At 45.2% G+C, this 21,170-nt stretch overlaps 2 protein-coding genes across 5 annotated transcripts; one reads left to right on the forward strand and one right to left on the reverse strand.

Moving 5' to 3' along the window:
• Positions 1-13,731, reverse strand: pof1b (POF1B actin binding protein). The gene is made up of 13 exons (XM_053847073.1): positions 13,250-13,731; positions 10,223-10,294; positions 6,461-6,720; positions 5,857-5,884; positions 5,260-5,340; positions 4,988-5,080; positions 3,928-4,041; positions 3,501-3,653; positions 3,319-3,438; positions 3,043-3,183; positions 2,009-2,091; positions 1,346-1,460; positions 1-1,109 (listed from the first exon to the last, which is right to left on the reverse strand). The coding sequence occupies exons 1-13, from the start codon at positions 13,568-13,570 to the stop codon at positions 1,104-1,106; spliced, it is 1,587 nt and encodes a 528-aa protein (XP_053703048.1). The 5' UTR covers positions 13,571-13,731; the 3' UTR covers positions 1-1,103.
• Positions 13,732-15,006: 1,275 nt separating this feature from the next.
• kiaa1191 (KIAA1191 ortholog) lies at positions 15,007-21,009 on the forward strand. 4 transcript variants are annotated; one of them, XM_053846670.1, is made up of 10 exons: positions 15,007-15,151; positions 15,961-16,068; positions 17,000-17,051; positions 17,164-17,339; positions 17,407-17,521; positions 17,675-17,802; positions 18,083-18,186; positions 18,252-18,421; positions 19,596-19,826; positions 20,140-21,009. In XM_053846670.1, exons 3-9 carry the CDS (start codon positions 17,027-17,029, stop codon positions 19,808-19,810), a joined length of 933 nt encoding a protein of 310 aa, XP_053702645.1. In that variant the 5' UTR covers positions 15,007-15,151; positions 15,961-16,068; positions 17,000-17,026; the 3' UTR covers positions 19,811-19,826; positions 20,140-21,009. The 4 variants fall into 4 exon arrangements, with proteins under 4 accessions (XP_053702645.1, XP_053702648.1, XP_053702649.1 ...); XM_053846673.1 differs by having other exon boundaries at positions 19,599-19,826; XM_053846674.1 differs by having other exon boundaries at positions 18,255-18,421.
• Positions 21,010-21,170: the final 161 nt, after the last annotated feature.

Raw genomic sequence — 21,170 nt, forward strand, 5'->3', positions numbered from 1 at the left:
ATTCACTTTATTGCGAAGACACTGTTAATTATATAACTACCACCGTAAAAAGCAAAGAAAAACAAATAGAAACAACTCTTTCAATGAAATAAAATCATGAGCAGGAAAAAAAAACTAATCTTGAGGTCTGTATACGACAATTTCTGATATCCGCGCTACAGAAACTTCATGGTCACCGTCACCTCACAGTTGGAGCTGAGGCAGTGAACGCTGGTTTAGAAACTACAGCCAGTTTATTTTCCAGGAATTCGAGTTTTCTCCACACACAAAAAAAGGACAGAGCTAGAACAACACAAAACTCGAGACACAGTAAACATTCAGGTTGTCTTGACAACGCGCTCTAAACCTCCCAAATCCACCTGCTCCTCTGCAACCACATGCACTTCCTCACCACGTTCTGAGCACAACACTGGAGCAGAGACCGACAAGTCCGTCTGCATCAGCAGTGAAATAACAAGCACTGTTGTACAAATAACTATTTAAATATTTACACCCAACAAAGTCCATTCCTTTGTCCCTGGGCGGCCAGGTACCGACAGAGGTGAGGTGCTGCTGGGACAGCTGGGAGCCTTCACTGCACCACAGGTGAGTCCACGTGTCCACTGTGTTGATCTTAAGGAGTGTGTGTGCTAAACACCCGCACGTGTCTGTGTACTTCCCCTGGAGGATTTCGGCGAGTCGTGTTGACACCAAGACGTGAGCGGAGTCAGCCGCTGCACACATGGTCGTCTCACAAACACACATATTTCCACAAGTGCTGTGCAGTTGGAGCGTGATGGCGCTGCGCTTTGAAGTGCTTCCTATGAAAGTTTGACGTTTTAAGAAACACTTTATTGAAAGTATCAAAGGACAGTGAGTGACGAAAGAGTGCGATCATCAGGTCACCAGCTCCCGGTGGTCAAGCTCGCCGCCACCTCCTTCAGATTTGTTTTTTTCAATGATTTTGACTCGCTTAAAAAAAAGCCCCAAATTTGCTCAAAGCCAAAGATTGTGTCAGAGAGACAGAGAGGGATTTGAACCACCACCATACCAGAAAGCCATGAGGAGGGGGGTGGGCATGCTTTGGAGGAGTGTGGAGGTGGGGGGGGGGGCGTCCTGGTCCTTCAGACCTGTCGAAGAGAAGATCTTATGTTATGACAGTTCAGTTGCATGTTTCACAGCCACAAAACCTGAGGATTGGTGTGGAGGACTTCATCTTATTCCTCACTTTAGCTACCAAAGAGTTCATCCTAGTCCAGGTGATGGTGTTCATGCGCCCCCTCCTGACTGCCTTCGCCCCCCTTCTCTACCCCTGGTGTGGCATGTAACACAACGGAGTGAAGTGCTCAGAGACGGTTCTTCGTACCTTCCTGATGCTCCCTCCGCTGCTCTCGATGGTGATGGTCCTGGCTTCACTGACGGGCGATGCGGTCTGGTAGTCGTCGCTCAGCAGGCCCAGGATGGGGTACTGGTTCCTGTACCTGTGGGGACACCATCACAACTGAGCTCAGGCGGCTGTGAAGCTGTGCTGAGCTGCAGGGGTCAGCACCAGGTGGAGCAGCTGACGTCGAAGACTGGAATTGATTTAGCTAAATTTCTGGATGATAAAATCACATCGGTGAAAGAAACAAAATGTAATAAAATGCTCATCAATGCTTATCAAATGTAAAAAAATGTATTGCAAAAATACTGAAAAAAAGAAGTATACAAGTATATATATATATATACTTGTAAGTATAAATATATATGTATATATATATACTTCTTTTTTCCGTATTTATGTAATACATATTTTTAACATATATATAATAAATATATAAATACATATATTTAACTTTTTTATAAAATATATATTACCATTTTTAATGTGTAAACAAGCCTGTAAGGATGATTTATATTATAATGAATTGTTTCTATTCGATACAAGTCATGAATCAGTTTCTATTTCAAGCTCCTCTTCATCGGGACGTGAGGACCTCTGCGTCTGTTTCCACTCGTGTGTGTGTGTGTGTGTGAGAGCCGCCTGTACCTCTTGGTGATGACGGTCTTGGTGACGCTCTGGTTGCTGCTGCTGCTGCTGCTGTTCCTCTCCGACATCAGCCTCCGGATCTCCTGCGGGCCCCGGCAAAGGGTCAGAGGTCAGAGACGGTGCCGGTTTGAAGTTTGAGGACGTCTGGGTGAATTGCTAGTTTGCTTTACTTCCTTAAACCAACTCGACACGGTCGACAGAGCTGCGAGGCACAAGCATTCCTGAGCGCCATTTACCGTCGTCCAGACAGAATGTGGTCCAACCAGAAGACAAACTGTTGATGGACACGGGTCAGCTGATGCTAGAGCGTTCACCTCTCGCTGCTGAAATATGGAATCTTCCTTGTCTTATTAAATATTTGAGTTGAGTTCACACCCAACCACAGATTAAATAAGTTCGTCGGGAGCATTTTCAGAAGAATGGGTCGAAGCCAAAACCACTCAAATGTATTTTAAAATAATTTGGATCATTCCGCTAATAAAAGCTAAAAAATGTTCAATACAATCATTTAAAAATACTGACTAATTCAGCATTTTAAAAAATCATTAACATTTTTATGGGAAAATAATAAAAATTAAAAAAGAAATATCATTATTTTAAAAAATATATGTAATGTTTGCTTTAATAAAAGTGTTAAAATGTAAAAAAAAGTGATAAAATTGTGACTAATTCAACATAAAAAAATGATGAAAATGAATTTCCATTAAAAATAAATATTAGTATAATTATTGCTAAAAATATACAAATTTACCATGATACATTTATGTGAATGAAATCAAATGATGGCAACTGTGACTCTCTGAACTTCTCAACCGGAGCCTAATCATTAAAGTCTGTCACTGTTCCAGCAGCAATAAAGATGGAGGATTAAAGAAGGCATCAATTATGAAACAGCGATGAGGTCATCGACTCTCTGTGCTGCCTGCTGAGGCGCCAGTCATCCCAGCTGGCCCGTCTCCAGGTGTGTGCTACAGTGAGCTGTCGTCACGACCCCAGCGTTTCAGTAAAGCCCAGTGTGTGCCGGTGGGTCGGACCTCCTCCTGCCGGGTGATGGTGCTCTGCCGCTGGTCCAGCATGGCCAAAAGCTCGGAGATCTTCAGCTGCAGACTCTTCTCTGAGGATGAGGACGAGGACTTGTCGGTGTGGATTTCAGTCGTGATCTTGGTGATCTGAGACTGCAGAGACAAGAGACCTCAGCTGAGACGGTAGAAGAGGAAGGCGTTTCACTGCTTTCATCTTTGTCTACTTCCAACCTTTTTTTCAGACTGAATTCAGAGACATTCAAAGTGAGCTAGCAGTGCGTTCCTCACCCGCAGCCTCTGGATCTCCTGGTCCTTCTCCTGTCTCATGGCGCTCAGCTGGTCCTGGTACTGACGCGACAGCTCCTCCGTCTTGATGTGCAGAGCGGAGCTGCTGGCCTGACCCGCGTTCTGGAGGCCCAGAAGACTCCGTCAGGAGGAGGACTCTTTAGACCAAAGCAGGTCTTCATCACCTTCTGCCGCAGCATCTCGTTCTCCTTCTCCAGAGTTCGGATTCGTCCCTCCAGCTCCTTGAGGCGGAACTCGCGGCTGGAGTCGTCGCTGCGGCTGCTCATCAGCTGACTCTCCAGAGTCCTCTGCGCCGACGTGGTCTCCTTCAGGGAGAGCTGCAGCAGGCAACAGTGGGTTCAGTTGCATTCAAAGATCTGACACGTCAGTCGCCTTCATCCCTCATTCTTGGTCCAACACTGCCTTTTTCCTCACTGGTCTTCAATCGTCTTCACGTCATTTCTATGTCATCAGCAAACATCATGGTCCACGGAGGCTCCTCCCTTATCTAGTCTGTCGAGCTGGGCCCAAACGTGTTTGCTCACCTCACCACGGTCTAGTTTAACATCATGTCACGAGTCTCACCCACGCAGAGTCACGGTCGAACCTCACCTGCAGCTGTCGGTTGTTCTCTCTGACGGCCTCCAGCAGACTGTCGTACTGCCGCGCCTGGTCCGCTTTGAAACTCAGATCCCGCTCCAGAGACTCCTTCTCACTCTCCAGGCGCTGAAACACACACACACACACACACACACTCACCAACACCTGGTTGCACATGACCTCCAGAGTTCTCAGCTGGCTCAGAATTGGAGATTTGTTCGACGGCTGCAGGAGCCACGGAAAGACTTGTCTGGATGTGTTTACGTGACGCCTTCACTTCCTGGTCCTGACTGAAACTTGGCCCCGAATTTCTCTGGAATTTCCTCAGCTTACATTGGTGAACGGAATTGATTTAGCTCAATTTCTGTGCGATAAAATCACATTTGTGAGAGACACAAAATTTACTAAAATAGGAGATATGAAATATGATTATGAGAGCATGCTTATCAATGCTTATCTAAAAAATAAAAAAATGTATTGCAAAAATACTGAAAAAGGAAGTATATATATATGAATAAAATATATAAATATATGTATTTTATTTTTTATGAAATATATCTTAGCATTTTTAATAGACAAGCCTGCAATATTTAGCTGTTTTATTTGCTTTTCTATTTTGATACAAGTCATGAATCAGTTTCTATTTCCAGCCCCTCTTCATCAGGACGTGAGGCCTTCTGCGTCTGTTTCCACTCGAGTGTGTGTGAGTGCGAGAGTCGCCCGTACCACCAAATTTCTCTGGAATTTCCTCAACTGTAAATCTGCCTAGAACGACAGCGTTTGCCCAAGGGCTCCGTGGCAACCAGCAGTGAAGCTGCCGCACCTCCAAACTGTGAGAATAACTGAAAATCCTGAGGCAGGAGGACCAGACCTGAAACTGAGTGTATGCGGATCAGCTCCTCCCCGTCAGAGAGTCCGGGTCAAGTGCAGCTGCAACCTTCCTGCCTCTGGGTCCAGGATCACAGAGTTTACAAGAGTCTGTAGCCATTTTTTCGTCTTGTCACGTCTTGCTACAATGTCTTGTTTTCTGTCCTCGCTTGGCGCAGTTCCTCAGAGAGGTCGCTGAACTCACCCGCAGGTCCTCGGACATGTGCAGCAGCTCCTCTCTCAGGCTGCTGAAGGTGGAGAGCAGCAGGCGCATGCTCTTGTCTGCAGTCAGGCGGGTCTGCACACACACAGAGACAGAGTGGAAACTAGCAGGACTGTAAAGAACTCAGCAGGGGAAAGTGGCTGATGTTAACTTCGGTCTTCACAGATAATAGTTTTTGCAAGCCTATGATGCATTCTTCTAGATTACAGGGCAGAAACAAGGAGCCTCTGTTCGACCTGGCGTCGGCGTCTCACCTGCAGCAGGTAGCGGATCTGTTGCTTGGTGAGTTCAGTGGCTCCTTTGGGGATCAGAGACTCCACCTCGTCCCTCTCCACCTGAGCAAGTAAACACACACCGTCGCCCAAACTGTTTCAGAACAAGCACATTTGCCTGAGGAAGGAAAAGCTCATTCCATTTTATGTCAAATATTTGTATTTTTTATGGCCTAAAAAGTTATGAATCGTTTTTTTCTTTTGGTGAATTTGGCTACTCTTATAAAAACACATTCTTTAATATTTTGCAGATTTTATTCTCAAAAAACAGTTACACAATAATGTTCTCTGCTTTTATTAAATCACATTTTAACTATTAAATTGTCTAACTTAATCATCTATTAAAATTATATATTTCATCATTTTGTTTTCCCAAACATGGTGGTAAATCATCTGTAATATTTCATTTTTTTTAATAAAATATAAATATAAATATAAATATATATATATATATATATATATATATATATATATATATATATATATATATATATATATATATATATATATATATCCCACCTCACACACACACATATGAACTTGCTGCGTAAGATTAATTTTATATTGTGTGTTTCTCACCTTGTAGTCTTTTGTATCCAGACGTTTGCTGAAAAGTCAAACACAAAAACATTTGCTTAAAACTTTCACTTATATTTGGTACATGTGAACAGGAATATTTGACCTCTCAAACCTTTTAAAATTGATACTTGGAGAAATAAGGAGCCAAGATAGTTTTTAATTGATGATAAACGCTGGGTTGACTATATTTCTTGTAGATGGAAAGTCACATGTAATATACAATTAACTAGATAAATATAAAGCGCTGCCAGTTTATTCAGGCTGCTTTAACACCAAAGAGCAAGGTCACAAATGGGGCACGGATATAGGTCATCTATCAATCAACGATTCTGCCGAAATATTAATTTGTCAAGGTGTTTTTAATCACTGCATTGACTGTAATTTGAGCATGAAATTGAATGGACTTGTCATTGAGAGTTGGCAAGAGGAGCTGCCCTCGAGCTGCGTTCCACTTGTGAGTCCACCTTTCTGAAGGGTCGCCAAAGGCTTTATGTTTCGACAGGTTCAAAAATGTTTCACGCTTTGAATCACTTCAACGCTAGCGTTAAAAACCTGTCCCGAGCGTGAAGTGGAAGGTGGCGGCAGGTCACGTCAGGACACTCACTTTCCCTGGATCTTGGACACGTTCTCCGAGATGCACGAGTGGATGTCGCAGTTCTTCCTGTAGACGTCGGCCAGCAGCTCGCCGAAGTAGCGCGTGTCCATCTTGGCGGGCTGCGGAATGTCGCGCAGCTCCGTCCTCACCTCCGTCCTGGAGATCTTCCCGATGGCCGGCGGCGGCTTCTGCTGGACGATGTTGACTATCTCCGTCTCTTCCACCTCCACCGATTCCTCCTCTTCCTCCTCCTCTTCCTCCACCTCATCCTGGAGGAACAAGGATTCAGGTCAGTGGGTGAAAACACCCCTTGCTCTGGAAGCCTTCCAGACACCTGAACACTGAGACAAGACGCGTCACGCTCTCGTCCTCGAAAGACTCCAGCTTTATCCTGGGATTTCATTTTCATTGACGCCAGTGAAACATCAAACACCTGCAGCTTTATGACTCTGATGATTCCCAGAACCAATCTTTGATACACACATCTGTATGAACACAATAACTCACACTCGGACCACTATCTTTGTGAGGACTCTCCCTACTTTCCCCAGCGTCTCCAAAACACATGGCTAACCTTCACCTATACAAAGCTTTGTAATGACCCAGTTATTTTGAAGTTTTCATCCTCAAATTGTGGCGTAACCTTGTGGCAAAAATGTCCCCATTACAGCCTAAGATAAACTAGCTCACACACCCCTCAGCTTATCAGTGTCTCTTCAGTCACACCACTGTTGTGTAACCAGTTATCAGCAGCCTGAGGCCTTTTCTCTCTAAACTCTCGTCACTCTTCAGTGTGTGTGTGTGTGTGAGCGCAGGCAGTCATTAGCGAGTCATTTCAAACATCCATCTGGATTTGTGTCACAAACTACCCGCCATACTCGACTGGGTGAATACAAACGTCGCGAAAGAATAAAAGTCACAGTGAGGTGGAAATAAATCCTTAAAAAATAAACAAGCGACGACCACAAGACACCTGAAGTGAAGCGTCGCTTCATGTCACCTGTGCGTCAGAGGGTGTGTGCGCACATGCTCCGCATTCCTGCGTGAAAACCGAGAGTGAGGACGACCATGAGAAGCGTCTCCTCATCCCCTGACGACTGAGGAGCCACTGAGCGTTTTAAATCTGGACTTCAGGGCAAACAGAGAGAGAGGGGGGGGACCTGAGGAGGGGGCGGGGTCATGCACTTAACCTGCTGTCAATCATCACCTGCAGCAAGAACTCACCTGTCACGTTTATCTCCAACAGATGAAACTTAACACGCAAACCTACACACACACACACGCCCCAAAACACGCCCCCAAAAAAGAGATAAAACACTGGCACAACAACACACTTGTATATAACTCTTGCTTTCCTCTCCTGACTTGAGTGACAGTCTCTCAGCTTGTTTTGTATCACATCGTGCCCCTGGCTACGACCACCGTTTACGCCAAGAAACAAGCTAGCAGCTAGCAGCTAGCTTGTTTCTGGGCGTAAACGGTGGTCGACACAAAGCTGATGTTGTCAATTGCGATGTCGCCAATCTGGGCTCCACTCAGGTCCAGTTTGAGGCTCTTAGTTCCCGCAAGAGAATTCCAGGGTGCGACTCTTTGGTTTAACCAAACGCCATCAACATTACTGGACCGCCTGTCGCTCTCCAGCCTCAAGACCAGCGGTGACCTCAGGGGTCAGGGGTCAGCTCATAACATCGCCCCCTTGTGGAGCCGCTCCCGGCGCACCAGGCTAGAGGTCACACAGTTTTCATCTGTGTTTACAGGACGGCAAAAATCAGCATTTTCAGGTGAATCAGTCAGTGGCTCTGCTGAAGATGTGAAACTCAATAGGTGCGTGTGATGTAGGTCAGTGTGTGAGCCAAACTCTGCCTGAAACCAAAGAGAATAGAGCGGAGTCATGTTACTGGACAATTGTGTGCGTGTGTGTAGTTGTATAGCTGCCCTTGTGGGGACCTACTTCTGAGGACATTCTGCTTTGTTGGGGCACTGTTTCCGGTCTCCATAAATCCAAGCCTCAATTTGCGGATGAAAACGTCAAAATAACTGGGTCACACACACTGGGTCAACCATATGTTTTGGGTTTTGTCAGGTTTAAGGGAAAGCATGGAAGTCACCACACGGATAGAGATACAAACGTGTGTGTGTCCAGACCAGAGTGTTCTCCTGCTCTGCGACAATACACCCTCCTGCTCTCCACCTGAGCAGCTGGAGACAGTAAACTCAACCATCTCATTTTCTCGGGCTGAGCGGCGCCGCGCCGACATAATAGTGGGGGAGAAGACCGATATGAAATAGTGAGGTCTGTTATGAGGTAATAAAACATGTGGAGGATCTGGATCTTTCAGGTAACAAGTAGAAACTGGACTCTGGCTGAGGAACTTTGCTGCCTCCCAAACAAGCGCCTGCAACTCCTCCAGGTGATTGACAAGTGCGAACAAGCGTGCGAGCTCACGCTGAAGATGGCTCTGAGACGACGTGGGAAAAGGAAAACTATTTGGCTCAGACATTAAACTGACTTCATGGTTGTGATTCAGCTACTGATGGAACCCAATCTCCGGATGAACTCGTGCCACAGGACTGGACTTCCTCTTAGAGATGGAAGCTCAGTCATACAGGGCAGAACCTCTCCTCCTGGGATGTCTAGTGAGGTACTGGCCCGGTGCTGATCCAGGTTTGTGTGGCGTCGGATGTTTAGGCCTCTTAACGTCAGCTGCTGCCTCTGCGACGCTCAGTTACTGTTCAACATCTCAGTGCCTGTGTTGTCGTGGAGGTTTTACTGCCCTGACCTTTGAGCTCGTAGGCAACCAGCAACCATTAACATGCGAGGCAGACACGCTGTCACCATGGAAACCAACTTCTTAACGTCACAAAAAACATCCAAAAACTCCTCAACTGTCAAGAGGAAAAAATGATTTTCTCAGGAACAAGCCTGAACACAGACCAGCGAGGCCTTGTTTGACATCTTTGACCTTTGGCTGCTCTTCACGAGGGGACGAACCAGCCCATTCAGGGAGGACGACTCCACAATATAACAATGTCCTCTAGCATCACACTGTCACAATTACAGCAGAGAGTCTCACGGGACGTCAAACGGGTCGTCAGTCGTCGCGCAAATCTTTTGTTGTCACAACAACCTTCATTACTCCTCAGGATGAAGTGGCAGGAATGAAGGGACACGCCTCGATTTATCACCCGACCGAGGCCGCCACAGTTTCAGAACAAAGTGCTGTTGTTACTGAGGGTGCAGCCACACACACACACACACACAGAGTTGTAAAGACATTACTGTACTTTCACCAGAACACATTCTCTCGTCGGGGGTTTGAGCCATGAGGCGTGTCCAACTTTCCTTCCTGCTACTTTCAGAAAGACAGAGCAACACTTGAAGTGCCGGTGAATAACAACACCTCATTTAAGACACACACCCAAAAGCATATCCCGAAAACTGCTGAGCAGGACACGTTTATAATGGCGCCCAACTTCCAAATATTCCAGCGAATCTCAGCTAACCAGGAAGTCACTTTTCAGTGACAACTTTGGCGCAACCATAATTCCCCAAACTTGTTTTCCAAGCTCAGTCGTCTCCAAACAAGGTAAAAAAAGTTGTGTATTTACAAGCATTTGTGTAATTTAGCAAGCATGTTGCTCGACAAACAACCACACATGGATGTGTATCATGGGTTGCTGTTGTCAGTTCACCAGCCAGCAAGCAGCTCTTGTGTGTCAGTAGTGTGCTGCACTTGTGTGTATGTCAGGAGGTGCATCAGAGCGTCTGACCTCCACGCTGGGCTCCGGGCTCTTGATGGGACTGGACGACTGGCTGAACACTGACGACATCCCGCTGACGCTCTGCAACAACACACATTAGAGGAAAACCATCAGGAGGTGTTTGCACACGCACACAGCAGGTAAAGACACGTGTGTTTAAAGGCTGTGTCAGCAGGAGCTTTGTGGCTCATCGGGGCGCAGTTAGACCGTCTGGTTATTCCAACTCAACGGTTTTTTAAGGGCACAGTTACAGTTGAAGTGAGGTTCAAAACTGACGCCATGTTTTTATGACTTCATGGATTTCAAGCTTCCGACTGAAGTCGACTCCTCACGCACCTTGTCTGGTCATCTGAACCGCGCTGCAGTCAGCAGAAATGGAATGTGTGTAAATACCAGGGTGTTTCCCACCTGAGCGCGGTCGCACCAGACGCGCCTCTCTGACAGAGCCCACACCCTCCGACCTCCAAACCTGATCACCACAGGCTGGGATTTGAACTCATGGCTCGGTCACGTGTTAGCTACGCGGCAGGAATGCAGGGACACCTGAGCAGGTGCGCTTACATAAGAAGCAACAGGAGTCGGACCTAAGCTGTTGACTGCAGCAACAATGATGTCACCACAGTTAAAGTAAACGCTGGTTCAAAATGAGAATCTCAAATAGAATTAAACAGCTCCCTTGAGTCAAGTTCACCTGCTTAGCTAGAGGTTGGTCTTGTACTTGACACTTGTGAGTCTGGCCACCACATACAAATTTGTCAGCAAGCAACCACAGGTGTTCACCGCACGCCGCTCGCACGCTCCAGGATCATGACTATGGCGCACTGGTGACTTCAAACGTGTTGAAACGACGACCTTGTTCGGGAAAACCTTGATCAGCTGTCATGACGCTGCCGCGCCTTATTTCGACTGTTGTGTGGGTGAAGGTGTGGCATGGCTAAGTTTCACTCTTTTCAAGCTTCTCACTCATCGAACGGAGGACTAGGTGGAGCGGAACTGACAGGGAGGAGGCGACAACGGACATTAAGATCATTCAAACATGGACATCTTGGACTGAGGGAGAGATGGTTACCAGCATCAGTCGGGTCCACTCTGGGTACGGGTCACTTACTGTCTGACCAGGGGTTAGATGGTCAATACATCCCTACCCTAGTTTTACTCCCTTGGCGGGGCGGAACCGGGTCAAGCCGGCAGAACCACAACACACCTTGACGGGATGATGCCCAGACAGGTTCAGCTCACACACCAAAGTGGACGCAGAACTTGTCGTGACAAATAAACTCATGATGTCACCCGTCCCAGTTGGAGTGAGTTCAGATTAACTTCAACCGACGTCCTGCTGGCTCAGGATGAGGCGCAAAATAAGGCTGAAGCGTCGGCCGTGAAGAGGGATGGTTGTGAGGCTAGTTTTGAAGCTATAAATAATTTTTACAAGGAGGAACACGTGCGTATTTGTTGTTTTAGTTTCTAGAATTGGCAAATAAAGGTTCTGATCTGGTGTCAAGACCATCAAAAGGGGTTATTCTCTCACCACAAGAATCAACCATCGAGAATCTAACATGAATCTGAGTTTCTTTTTCGCTCAGTCGTAGCCCAGACATCAATGTGGCAAATCTCATAGGCATCCTGGCTACTGATGTTTTAATTCTACAATTAATTACATGTTTTTTTGTTGTTGACTTGTTGATGTCACAGGTTTTTAAGAAGAAAAAACATTTCTATACGTTACTATATACACAAGTGCAAGCTTGACGAATGAAAAATGTGGCTCTCTAGTTTACAGCCTGATATTTATCCACGTATAGAGGCATGTCAGCAGTGTATAATTTAACAACATAATACCACATTTCCCCTCGATGACAGCTTGAAACACACAGTTTGCGGGGCATGTCAAGACTGTTGCTGCCACACTTCATCCAGTCGTGTTTCAGTCACACGGTGAGAGAATTCAAAGCTCAGTGTGAAGAACAATGAGATAATGCAACATGAGTGGCATGTTTACGGCCACTGCCACTTCCAGAACTTTGTAATGTCTGCAGTAATCCCTCCATTATTACACTCCCCCCCAACGAAATGCCAAAATCTTGAATCCAGGATTACGTCCTCATCTTTTAAACCATTTGTTTAAACAACTTTCTTTGCTCTTTATAGAACCTTGGATTAGCTAAACAGCCCGGAGGTCTTCCCTCACTCGCTCAGCAACAGTGAAACGTAAGGCACCTGGGAGACCTGACCAGTAGGATGTACTTCTGTCTAAGTAAAAACTGAGGATTACTGCAAGAAGTTACACTAATCCTCATCACACATGAAAGGGGAAAATGTGTGTAGTATCAGATTGGTTCGTTTTTACAAACTTTAGCTGCAGATATTTTACCTGGAACAATCACAAAACCACAACGACTTCAGTCAATTGGTTCAGTTACCATAACATTTACTTTCTTGTTTGTCCTTGAATGCCACGAATGTAAACACTTATCTGCAGCTCGTGGAATTCTTTCAACTTGGATTATCAAGACGCTAAACTTTACTTTATATATATATATATATATATATATATATATATGTATATATATATATATACTGTATATTATATATATGTGTGTGTGGGTGTGTGTTTATATATGTATGTATGTATTACACATATATTATGATGTTTTAAACGACTGGTTAGAACACATTTGCATACATATTTCAAGGTAAGGTTATTTTAACTGTGAACACATTTAGAAATTATTTAACATCTTTGTTCTGCAGCTCGAATGTAGACACCGTGACGAAAAATAATAGTAAATCGAAAACGAAAGCAAATGAAACTGCAGCCAACAAGCCAGATTTTGTCACATTAATATTAAAAATGTATAATAATAATTTAATTCGACTTCAGATGTTTGTCTTTTAGAGATAACGCTGTTGGCTAAGATAATAATGCAAGTGTTAACTCGACAGTGTTCACTCGAGTGCGGCCTGTTTGCTTATTATTTAGTAATAAAGCATCGAAACGGTGGTAGGAACAGGTTGGTGTTGCGTTCAGGGACTTACGGCGCTCCGCTGCTGGTACATCATGTCGGATTCGTGGCTGCTGACGCTCAGGTGCGGCATCGTCTGCAGGTAAACTGGCGACACCATCTGCTGCATCATCGGCTGCTGCATCAACACGTACGACTGCTGCTGCACGGGCTGCTGCATCGGAACCAGGTACCGAACCGTCTCATAGGAACCGTTCACCGCGTAGGGCAGTGGAGAAACCTGACCGCTGGAGATCACAGTCCGACTGGTGGTGGCGACCGGCGGCTCCGGTGAAGCGACGTTCACGGTCCGGTAGCTGGTCGTCGTAGTTTTCCTGCTCGTCTGGACGGACATGGTTGTGGATCAGAACAGAGCCAGAACTGCCAGGAACAACTTTTTCAAAGTCTCCTGAAGAGATTAAAAGTTGGTCGTCGAAGCAGCACCGGGCTCACTTCCTCCTTCGCGGGCTCGGGTGAGTAGAAAGTCCGGTTCGAGGAGTCACGGCGGGGGAGGAGAGAGGCAGGATCCCCGGAGGGAGGTGCTCGGATCTGCGTGCAAATATCTGGAGGGGGAGGATCCAGGGCCTGAGCGATGCCAACAAAACATGACGGCAAGACAGTAAATTACACACACATCACTCGGAGTATGAGAAGCATGTCGTTCAACCAGGTGAAAACATGTGCCAACAACGCAAAGGCTAAATCGTTTAAAACGACACCTTCGTTTTTGGAATAACAACAGCAAAGAGTATGTTTTCTTGTACCGCACGATTTAAAGATAAATCAAAGCTTAAACTGAAGTAGCAAAGAGACACTCGGCTTATTTAAAAAATAAAACTTTTATGATTCAAGTTGAGAATTTTACTTGGGGTCTTGTTCATGAGTTTGAAGCATGAACCACAAGCTGACCTGTCAATATGAAGGTCAAGGGTCAACTCCAGACAACCAGCTCTATTTTATGTGGCTGTAGTTTTGAGGTTTACTGTCAATATTGAAATAAATTCTAACTTAATGTGCACAGGTGCCAGTTGAGATCGGGACCCATGAACAACACACCATTTGTTCTATTTCACTCAAAAGACTGTTTCATAATACAGGCACAGTGTCACACGAGGATGACAACCAAGTATAAATAAGAATGGTAAATGTAGATAAGATGCAAAATATTATCTTATCTTGTGAGATTGCAGCAGTTAAACATGGGAGACAACAGTGCAGGCTATTTTTGTTCAATTATATTTTATTGGCTTTATTTATTTGATCTTAAATCGTTCCTTTGACCCTGAGAACAATTAATAAAATAAAACGGTAAAAATAATACTTAGGACACAGGTAGGAAATATTGCCATTGGACCACATTGTGTTATGAGTGCGGGCAAGCAAAGTCAGTATTAAATACTAAGGATGGGAAATAGCACTCATATGAACCATTAAAATAACTCTCACAAAAGACATATTCCAATCTGCATTTTTAGAGAATGAATGAATCTTGAAAAAGTGGATTACTAGAAGTACATTTTGGGAACAAACCTGTGTTAATGTTGACAATATTACGTTATGGATTGCAGAAAAATGGAAGTAAGAGGAATAACCATTAATAACAGTGGATATTAAAGGGCCGAAGAGTAGTAATTAATTACTATTCACCCTTAAAATAATAAGATGTATATCGCAGGTGCTAAGTGCTCTTGTTGGTGGAAGAGATTGAACAGAAATTGAGTATCACAAAGTACTAAATAACTGAGGCAGCACTGATGCCAGCGTTAGACATGGGAATTCTCGCGATATGTTACGAGATCTCGTCTCGGTTCCATCCAGCTCTGACAATAATGGCATCGACTCAACAACTCTGCTCACTTGCGGACTGTACGCCTGGAAACAAGGCTTCCTGGACGTCCGCGTCGTGGTGGCTGTGACACCGAGCGCCTCCATCGAAGTAAGAGGAAACTCAAATGTCTGTGTTTTCAGCGCTGACTGATGCTAACCGCTAGCATCCCAGTGTCCTTCAGTCAGGATGGGTTCCGCTATGTTGTGATGGAGGCGGGCGGAAGTGCAGCTAAATAACAACCATTTTAAGGGTTCAGCGTTGTCTTTACCGAACACAACGCAGTAGCTCTTTCAATCCTAGCTGTTGTTAAATCTCAATTCACGACCTGTAATTCGGCGGTGTGACAAACACACCCGGTTGGCATTTGTGTTAACATAAGGTCAATTTATTTATTCCCAGTTCCCGATCAAATAATGTTGTGGTCTTTTTGAATCATGCTTGTTTTTCATATTAGCGTTTCAGTCTCTTGTGTTGTGGGTGTCTTGGACACAACATTAGGTTTCATCTGAAAGAACCTGCAACCTACGTCATTGAAGAGATTACGTAATCTCGCCTGTCCGCCATGGTCTTTTTTTTTTTTTTTTTAATAAAAATAAATACGCTTCGATTGAATTATTTACGAAACCGTTTTCACGTTTATGCTTAATTTGGTCATAAAACGTGACATCATCATACATTTTTATTTTATTTAAAATAGATGTGTTCATTGGAATTAATCTAACGGTTCTGCAAATTTAAATGTAAATATCCACAAAGTATACAATAGAATCATCATTTTGTATTGTTGTTGTATTGTATTATTTTGTAAGCTGTGATCATTTGAATGAAACAAATGCAAACCCACTGAAGTCATTGTTCAGTCCATTTGAAAAACCTATTTGACACTTAAAAACCCATGCTCTCTCTTGTTTCTCTAGTTGCTTCCCTGATCCGGCTACCCATCCCAAAATGCACTGCCAGAGAATTTTTGCAGTCTCTGAAAAACCCACCTAACTGCTGCTAAATCACAACGTCACAACAGGAAGGTAAGCATCAACTCTTCACTACATCTTATGGCAAAAATGATCATCTCGATTATTTGGATTCATGTCATAATCTCGATTATTTACCCATTTGATGTTTTGCAGTCAGTGAAGTTTCAAACATTATTGAACAATGATCTACAATAAAACAATGTGTAAAATGTAAACAATAATTTAACAGGTATATTTAACCTTCATCATGGAGTCTGTAAGGTCTGGGTTCAGAGAACAGTGGAGACAAGAACATATTTCCAGTTGAGCTGGCACTTGACCGGGATGCATAGATTTTTCTGTGGTTCTGATGTTGGAAGAAGTGATTTCCAAAGTTTCTTTTCCCGTCATTTTTCATGCGATCATGAGACAAATCACTTGTTAAATTATAACACTTCCACATCAGAGCGCTCTTCCTGCGTCTCTGCAGCGTGATAAATAAGTGCTTGTTTTCATCACCCCTGTCTCTGGTTGAGCACGAGCGATTGTTCTTATGCATTTATCCACTGGTTTTTGAAACATCTCCAACAAGCAGCTATCACTGCTGTTGTGACTCAGAACGCTGGCTGAGCGTCTGCTCCTCGGAGGTTCTGACGCAGAATACCATCCCGCCGTTGTACCGAAGCGGGAGCTAACAGTGGCTAATATTAGCATCCAACACGCCTTGTAAACAGAGGCTCGAACTCTCTCGCTGACTCTATGTAGCGGGCTCACTGTGCCTTCGGAGCGAGGCGTGGTGCAGTGTTTGGGTGCATCGGGACAGAATGAGAGAAGTTGGGGAGACAGGTGTCCGGCTAAATAATCATTTTATGACGATTATCACATTTTCGTAATGGGAGGAAGACATAATCGTAATCCCGATTTTTAAAAAAATCGATGAATTGACCAGCCCTGCCACATCTGCCTGATAGTGTTGTCATCTGATCGTCTCTGTGTATCCCAGCAGCTTCTGTTCCATCTGCCTGAAATCATGTCGGGACCAGGTGACTTACCAGGTCAGTCTGCAGACACTGTAGGAGGCACACCCATAATGGACAAGACATTTTGAACCAGCACCAACTGAAGAATTGAGCTATCCCTGCTTCACACCGTTGTTTCTGTCTGCAGCCATTGAAGGTCCTGGAATTGGCGGGATGAAGCTTCCCATCGGGATGACCCGCCGGGCTCTCAGCTATGACGACAATCTGGAGGCTCCCATGTCCACCCCCCCTCACAACTTCAGCATCACCACCTTGTGGCGCCACCCGGTGGTGCCAGACAGGAAGTTCTCACAGCTGACTGAGGTGTGGCTGACAGAGAGAGGATGAAACGGCGTGGAACCAAGTTGTGATTGATATTTGTTCCAACCAGGAGGACGAAAGTGGTGGAGTGAGTCAGCCGTCTGTGCTGAGCACCACCCCCTGCAGGTCACCAGGCATTGTGAAAGCCAAGGCCTCGTCCGTCATCATGAACTCCCTCATCACCAGTAAGAAACATCAGCGTTAACCTGGCATTCGTTGTCTACTGTTCTCAATATGTGAGAACTTAAGACGCTTAACAACGTAAAAGTAAAATACAGTAGGGAGTTGTCACGAAATGAAGCTCATTGTTCATTGAAACTCCTGCTTCCTGTCTTCAGAACAGACTCATGACAGCATGTACAAGTTTGAGCAGAAGGCCGGACTGACTGACACCAGCTACACACCCCACAAAGGTCTCAGAGCGGAGGAGACTCGCCACCTCCACCGTGTGCCTGAGTCCCTTCAGGTGAGAATCAGAGACGAGCATGGAACCTGAGCATCTTGAGTTTGAACATCAGCAGAGTTGTCAAGCTTTTTTGTTTGCCCCACGGTGAAGTATTGGTGTCGTGCAACGCTGTAATAAAGTTAACCTGAGGGAGAGTTTGTAACTAAACCAATAGGCACCTCACATGACATCATTGTTGGTGTACTTTTCTGAGCTACTTCTGTAGTTTGCCGTCAGTGTGTACTGCGGATGTGACTCATGAACAATGGTCGTGTCTGATGCAATTGGTTTGCTCATGTAGAAGATGCAGATCCAGAGCATGGAGTCCAGGGAGGAACGTCAACATTCGTCCGCCCAGTCGACGCCCTCCAGCACTCCGCACGCCTCCCCCAAACTGCAGCGCAGGTTTGCAACTCATCCTGAAGACAAGGCTTTTATTGGTTCCCGCGCCTGACTGTGTGTTTGTGCAGAAGCTGGTTCAGCAGCACCAGCTCAGACTTCAGCCTCAGCTCCTCCAACAGCAGCATGGACATGGGAGGGGAAGCCGGGGGTGGAGCTGTGGAGCGCTGGAGTGTCTTCGGGCCGCGCCCAGTCGTCCACAAGTCCACCTCTGACCTCGGGTCTGACCCCGGAAGTGAAGGTAAACAATATAGCGCATACTGAGCTGTATGACACTTTTGTTCCGGGGAGAATGAGCGATGAAATGAATGATACAACATGTGTATCCTGATGTTCGCATTAAACAAACTCTCTTTCATGGCCTTACTCCTTTTATGACCTTGATTTAAAGTGTAGCTCAAATCAAAGTGAGCTGAAACACCAACCAGATAAAGCAGGGCCAGCCTCACCTCCCTTTCACTTCCTATCTCTCTCACAACAGAAAGCACTACACACCAAACCTTCAGCTTTTACAGAAACGAAATAGGTATGTTTTGGAGCTGTTTTCTAGAACTCATTCCGATTCAGGACCTGGGTCAGTGTTGGGACTTCCTGTTGCTGCGCATCAGATTCTCACAATTCTTCACATCCAGATTTGTGGTCAGCGGCACGTAGCTTTGTCATTTTTAAATTGTAGATTGGTGGTGAACGTATGAAGTGGGTTTTACCAGCAATGCTATGCTAACGCTAAGTGCCAGATCACGTGGGTAAAGCTTTATTTAACTACATGGTGTTGACTGAATGAATCAATGCACATGGACAGGTGATGCCAGACATGTTTCGCTACGAATGACCTGCCTGGATTCAGCCCTTTCCTCTCACTCTCACGTGGAAATCTGATCGTGATTGTCAAAGCCAACTCCGATATGCACTTGTTTTTTCCTCCTCCATGAAGAGACGGTCGCATCTATCTGACCCAGCAGTGTTTAGACAGATACGTCTGGGTGGAATTGGAAGGCTAAATCATGGTGTATTTTGTGGAGGGTGGTGAATCTGGATCATCAGCCACGTGAGGGAACAGCTGCCAAGCCTTCTGCAGGACGTTGACCCCTGTAGTTTGGGACCTGGCCCACATAGCAGAGCACAATTTGGGTGAACAACACCATGTTTTGAGCACTGTGAATGTTTGATAACGGTCTGAAGGGTGGAGTCACAGCAGCACTTTTCTGACGTTCAAAACCGAGCAGACACTGAGGATCCTGAATGTGTGTGTGGAGGACATCTTTGAGTCGCTCAGCATGACTTTAGGTAGGTAGGACAGCGTTTTGGTCTCTGAAGACTGAGGAACTTCAATCTGACTCAGAAACTGCTTGGCATGTCTATTGTCTTGGCTGCTTCTATTTCTTTAAGTGTTTTGACCCGCCGTGTTTCCACAGCAGGCTTCGCCCTGCAGGCGTACCGCAGCGCCCAGAAGCCGACACCCATGGAGGTGATGAAGTCGCAGGGCACCCGGCTGGCCGACGGCGTGTCTCCTGAGAAGGCCAATCCGCCCAAGATGGAGATCCCCGCCGTGGAGGGCCGGAGGCCGGGGGCCCGGCCTCACAAGCTCAAGCACCGAGACATGAACATCCTCACGCCCTCGGGCTTCTAGACGGCTGCAGCTCAAGGTCACGTCACTCCTCATCCTAATCGTCTTTTGTGCCTGATCATAATGGCGTTCATGTTTAACTCGGTCCACAGTACAATTTAAAATTTAACTTCCATTATTTTTTTTTGTAATTCAATATGGTATATTATTTTATTACATCTTGCTTCAATAACTGGTCGCTTTAAATCCAAAACTACTTAAATATCTTTCCGTTATCTGTGAAATAACGGAGTATGTTTTTTCTTCCCCCGATCATAAACAATGCGCTGATTACAACGCTCAAAATAAAGCACTTTTTTTTTTTCATTTATTCATTCGGTCCTCTTCAACAGGTCCAAACGGCGGCTGAACGCTCAAGCCCTCATCCCACAATTGGTTTGGCAGGGAAGCAGCGGCCCCCACTGACAAGTCCACTTTCTATTTAGCAATTTGGGGGCGTTTGAAAGGTCAAACAAATGTTTACACTGACAGCAACAACAACGATTCCTGCCCCCCAGTCCTTATTGACGCAACGCTTGTTTATCTCAGTCACTAATGGGATCAACACGGGACTTTTTTTTTTTTCTTAAAATGAATCCGACACTTAAAGACGTTCCGTCTCCCTCTTGAGGCAAAAAGGTTTACTGCACTTTAGAGAAACTACGACTGAATATTTGAAGAAAATAACAAAACACAATGAAGAAGAAGAAGAAATACAAATAGTAAAAGTTGATTTTTACTCAGGAAATATTTGGCAATTTGTGGTTCAGTCCAGCAAACTGACTCAAATGTCGTCGTAGACAGTTAAAGTGGAGCTGAAATGTCGGCAGCTTCAGCTCCACTTTAAGGGGAAAAAAAATGAAATTCACTGTATGTGTCGTTAGTTAGTATTAATATTTTTATGGTGTCTGTTTTAATTGTTTACTTTTTCGAATGAAGTCTGTTAAATAGAAACTATGGACCACACGTAGCGTTAGCTCAGTGTCACCGCATTAAAATCTGTGAAAGTACAGTTGCATTGCTCTTCACCAGCTCAGCCCAAGGAGGCCAGAGTTGATGCTCAGCCGCGGAAATGACTCATCTAGATCGTACTGCACTTTTCTACATCATGCTTCCATCGTTCTAGTGCTCAGTTATGAAGGTTAAATTCAGTGCAAGGCAGCATTTCCATAGCAGAGGCTGAGGCTTCACTGGTCTCATGATGTGACACAGCAGAAGCTCAGTTTCAAACACACGGACACGGACGTCTCTTGCTGCCCTGCAGGAGCCAGACATGACTTGAACATGCTGTTGGTTCATCATGTCTGCACACTGTGTGATGATACGAACCACTGACTGATCTGGGAGTGAGACCCTCGGAGTGAAAGTCGCACCTGTGGAGGTC

This window comes from Synchiropus splendidus, chromosome 17 (genome assembly GCF_027744825.2).
Source record: "Synchiropus splendidus isolate RoL2022-P1 chromosome 17, RoL_Sspl_1.0, whole genome shotgun sequence".
Lineage (NCBI taxonomy): Eukaryota > Metazoa > Chordata > Actinopteri > Syngnathiformes > Callionymidae > Synchiropus > Synchiropus splendidus.